Consider the following 5,000-nt stretch of genomic DNA (forward strand, 5'->3'; position numbering starts at 1 on the left):
TCTCCCAAGAATACGTCATAAACTTGACAGTTAAGCAAATTCCACTTTCTGAAAATGAGCTCTTTTAATTGTTGAGAGGCTAGTTGAAAAGTGCACCTCCATAGCATGTTTTTGTTATATTTGCGGTGAACTTTTTGACTCAGCGTCTTAACCGCTGGACTATCATTATTGTTAATATCAATTAAAAATATTGTCAGCGGCACCTGCACCAATATTATAGTTATTAAATGATAGCAGATAATCTATTACATTACATTTTATATTTTGATGCTTTTTAATACCATTTTGTTATGATGCATGTTGCAATTATGGATGGTTATGATTAAGATGATGAAGTTGTTTTTGTTGTGTGACTTTGATAGGTGGCTGGGCCTGATGTGATGGTGCCCAATAACATGATGCATCCTTCACCTGGACAAGATAATGCTCTGTCTCTGATGGATGCTTCTGCTGTTCTCTCTGAGAAGTATCGAAAGCCCACAGGTACGCAGAGCAAGTTTACCCCTGCCGGTATTGAATGCACTGTTTTGAGGTTGTTTGGAAAGTGTAATTATTTCACCATCTTGAGTTACATTAAGTGTCCTTGGGTTGTAGAAGGGCCCTGCTACACAAATGAAACAAAATATTATTTATTTTCACCAGACAAGTTTTACATTTCCAGACATGATATTCAGTGCATTTGTACAATGTCTTTTGTTCATGAATTTAATTGGTTTTTCATTGTCCTTTCTCAGGGAACAATTCCAAGGAGGAGTTGAACAGCACAGGCCAAGGCAAGAGTGAACTAGACCTCCATGGAGAGGAACTCAAACCCCACAAGGATGGGTCTGAAGCCCCAGACTGGAAGAGGTCTGTTGTGGTCGGGCAGGATCGAAAGAGCCCTGACTCCCTCCAGGACCATCTGAACGACCTCCAGAGATGCCAGCAGCAACAGCAACAGCTCTCGGTCTCCGACCGCCACGTCTACAAATACCGCTGCAACCACTGCAGCCTGGCCTTCAAGACCATGCAGAAGCTGCAGATACATTCCCAGTATCATGCCATCCGGGCGGCCACCATGTGCAGCCTCTGCCAACGGAGCTTCCGGACATTCTTGGCGCTCCGTAAGCACTTGGAGAACGGACATCCGGAGCTGAGCGAAGCCGAGGTCCAGCAGCTCTGCGGCAGCCTGCCGGTAAACGGAGATTTCCTCTCTGAGAGCGAGGCCAGAGCCTACGAGGAGGCCCAGCAGGCCTTCGAACAGGAAATGGAGAAAGACGATGAGCTGGATCTGGAAGAGAAGGCCAGCCCAACAGGAAGTGACAGTAGCTCGTTGCTAGATGACATGGGAGCCGAAACTAAGCGAACCCTCCCCTTCAGGAAAGGCCCCAACTTCACCATGGAGAAGTTCCTGGACCCGTCCCGGCCATACAAGTGCACGGTGTGTAAGGAGTCCTTCACCCAGAAAAACATCCTCCTGGTCCACTACAACTCTGTCTCTCACCTGCACAAGCTGAAGAAGGTTCTCCAGGAGGCCTCCAGCCCGGTTCCTGCAGAGACCAATAACAATGTAGACAACAAACCATTCAAATGCAATATCTGCAATGTCGCCTACAGCCAAAGCTCAACCCTGGAGATCCACATGAGGTCTGTGCTGCATCAGACCAAAGCTAGAACTGCCAAAACAGAGACAAGCAGCAGCAGTAGCAGTGGAGGGAGTGGGAACACTAGTGGCGTGGCTCCATCCAGCAGCCCAGCCCCAAACGTACAAGGCAACAACACTAACTCAGACACTGCTAGAAGCGTGACGCCGTCGGCTAACAAAGAAAACACTGTAGATGCCAAAGAAGCCAAAAACAGCAGCAACAACGCAAAGCAAACTACTGATCATGTCTCTGCACAGCAAAGCCATCAGAACGCTCAGTCCCAAGCTCAGCTACAGATGCAGCTCCAACATGAGCTCCAGCAGCAGGCTGCCTTTTTCCAGCCCCAGTTCCTTAACCCGGCTTTCTTCCCCCAGTTCGGCATGACCCCAGAGGCTCTGCTTCAGTTCCAGCAGCCACAGTTCCTGTTCCCCTTCTACATCCCAGGGGCAGAATTCAACCTTAGCCCAGAGCTGGCTCTTCACTCAGCCGCCGCCTTCGGGATGCCAGGATTGACTGGTTCTTTCCTTGAAGACCTGAAGCAGCAGATGCAGCAGCAACACCAGCTACAGCAGGCTCAGGCTCAGCAGCAGGCTCAACAGCAGGCTCAACAGCAGCAGCAACAGCAGCAACAAGCATCCCAGTTGCAGCTCCAGCAGCAGAAAAACCAGCAACTGCAGAGCCACAAGCCCAAAATGGAGCCCAATGCTGTGTCAGTGTCTGACATACAGATGTCCAGAGAGGCAGAAGAGCATCTGGAAAAACAGGAGAGCAAAACAAAGATGGAGAATGGAGGGGATGGAGTCAGTGAGGGAGGAAAGGACAACAAAGACAAAAAGTCCAAGTTTCCCGAGCCACTGATTCCTCCTCCACGTATCGTGTCAGGAGCCAGAGGAAATGCTGCCAAGGCCCTTCTGGAGAACTTTGGATTTGAGCTGGTCATCCAGTACAATGAGAACAGGCAGAAAAACCAGAAGAAAAACAAAGAAGGAGAACAACAACAACAACCGCAAAAAGTGGAGATCAATAACGACAAGCTGGAATGTGGGATATGTGGAAAGCTCTTCTCCAACATGCTTATTCTCAAAAGCCACCAAGAGCACATCCACGGACAGTTCTTCCCTTATGGAGAGCTGGAGAAGTTTGCCCAGCAGTACAGAGAGGCCTATGACAAGCTTTACCCCATTAACCCCCCTTCCCCAGAGACTCCCCCACCTCCGCCTCCCCCTCCTCCTCCCCCACCAGCCCCAGTGACCACCCAGCAAGCTCCCTCCAACTCCATGAACAAGCCCCAGACCCAGGCCCCATCACCTGCCCCTCAACAGGCTACCCAGCCCCAGCCACCACCCCCACCTCCCCCTCCTCCACCACCTTCTGCACCCCCACAGGTTTCTCCCTCTTCCGTCCCACTAGATTTCTCCCTTTTCCCCCCTCTGATGATGCAGTCCATCCAGCACCAAGGTTTACACCCTCAACTCGCCCTGCAGCTGCCTACAATGGACTCCCTGTCCTCTGATCTCACCCAGCTCTGTCAGCAGCAGTTAGGCCTCGATCCAAACTTCCTGAGGCAGTCCCAGTTCAAACGCCCCCGAACCCGCATCACGGACGACCAGCTGAAGGTCCTCAGAGCGCACTTTGATATCAACAACTCGCCCAATGAGGAGCAGATTCAAGAGATGGCCGACAAGTCCGGCCTCCCCCAGAAAGTCATCAAGCACTGGTTCCGTAACACCCTCTTCAAAGAGAGGCAACGAAGCAAAGATTCTCCTTATAACTTCAACATTCCACCTATTACCACATTGGAGGATATTAGGCTGGAGTCCCAGTATAGTACACTGGAGTACTACAGGACTGATGCCACTATGAACAAGAGGTCCTCCAGGACAAGGTTCACGGACTACCAACTGAGGGTCCTGCAGGACTTCTTTGACACAAACGCTTACCCGAAAGACGATGAGATTGAGCAGCTCTCCACTGTGCTTAACCTACCATCGAGGGTCATCGTTGTGTGGTTCCAAAACGCCCGCCAGAAGGCCCGGAAGAGCTACGAGAACCAGGCAGATGCTAAAGACAACGAGAAGAAAGAACTGACGAATGAGCGCTACATCCGCACCAGCAACATGCAGTACCAGTGCAAGAAATGCAGTGTGGTATTCCCGCGAATCTTTGACCTGATCACCCACCAGAAGAAGACGTGCTACAAAGACGAGGATGAGGAAGGGAATGAGGACAACCAATCTGAAGAGTACATGGATATGGGAGAGCCAGGCCCAGCCAAGCACCCAGAGTCATCCAAGCATCATCATGTAACAGCCACTAGCTCAGGCTCCAGCTCCCCTCTGATGCCCTCCCCCCGCCCCAACCTGGGGAAGACCTCGCCCAAGCCTGAACCTCCCTCTGAGCCCAGACCTAAAGAGCCAGAACCTGCCCCTTCCCCAGTTATGATGAAGTCTCTACCAGAGCCCAGACCCTCCAAGGCCTCCACCCCTCAGCCACCCCCTCAGAAGACCTCCCAGCCCCAGATGTCCAGACCCCACTCCCAGCCTCAGTCAGCCGCCGTCCCCTCCAGCCCCCTCTCCCTCGCCCTCTCCTCCCTCACTAACAGCCTCCCTCCCCAGATGCTCCAATACCAGTGCGACCAGTGCAAGATAGCCTTCCCAAGTGTTGAGCTATGGCAGGAGCACCAGCATATGCATTTCTTGGCTGCCCAGAACCAGTTCCTCCATTCCCAGTTCTTGGAAAGGCCCATGGACATGCCCTATATGATCTTTGACCCCAATAACCCTCTGATGACTAGCCAGCTGCTATCGGGAGGACTCCAGATGCCAATTCAAAGCGGCTCTGGTTTGTCCTCAGGTCCCGGCTCTGGCTCCATGAAGAGAAAACTAGATGAGAAAGAGGATGGATCCAATGAAAAAGATAACGGAAACATGACTGAAGAACAACACAGAGACAAACGTCTCAGAACTACCATCACCCCAGAACAACTAGAGATCCTCTACGACAAGTACTTGCTGGACTCAAATCCCACAAGGAAGATGCTGGATCACATCGCCCGTGAGGTCGGCCTGAAGAAGAGAGTGGTGCAGGTGTGGTTTCAGAACACACGAGCCCGAGAGAGAAAGGGACAGTTCAGAGCTCTGGGGCCCTCCCAGTCACACAAGAAATGCCCTTTTTGCCGGGCGCTGTTCAAGGCCAAGTCAGCTTTGGACAGCCATATCCGCTCTAGACACTGGCATGAAGCCAAACAGGCAGGGTTTAGTCTGCCCAACAGCCCACTGATGAACCAAGACGATGGAGGTGAGAGCCCACACAAGTACAACTTCTTTGAGTATCCACAGCTACCCACCAAGACTGAGCCGAATGAGTATGAGCTGC

General features: G+C 51.6%; 1 protein-coding gene across 1 annotated transcript in view; it reads left to right on the forward strand.

Annotated features, from left to right (window-relative positions):
• The window catches only part of zfhx4 (zinc finger homeobox 4), a gene marked incomplete in the record, with an annotated part of 28,042 nt that overhangs the window by 16,902 nt on the left and 6,140 nt on the right, over positions 1-5,000 (forward strand). The window contains 2 exon segments of the mRNA XM_031796514.1: positions 363-483; positions 735-5,000. The exon segment at positions 735-5,000 is cut by the window's right edge and continues 1,149 nt beyond it. Of these exon segments, the coding sequence (XP_031652374.1) occupies positions 363-483; positions 735-5,000 (4,387 nt within the window).

The sequence above is a fragment of the Oncorhynchus kisutch genome, linkage group LG18 (genome assembly GCF_002021735.2).
Source record: "Oncorhynchus kisutch isolate 150728-3 linkage group LG18, Okis_V2, whole genome shotgun sequence".
Lineage (NCBI taxonomy): Eukaryota > Metazoa > Chordata > Actinopteri > Salmoniformes > Salmonidae > Oncorhynchus > Oncorhynchus kisutch.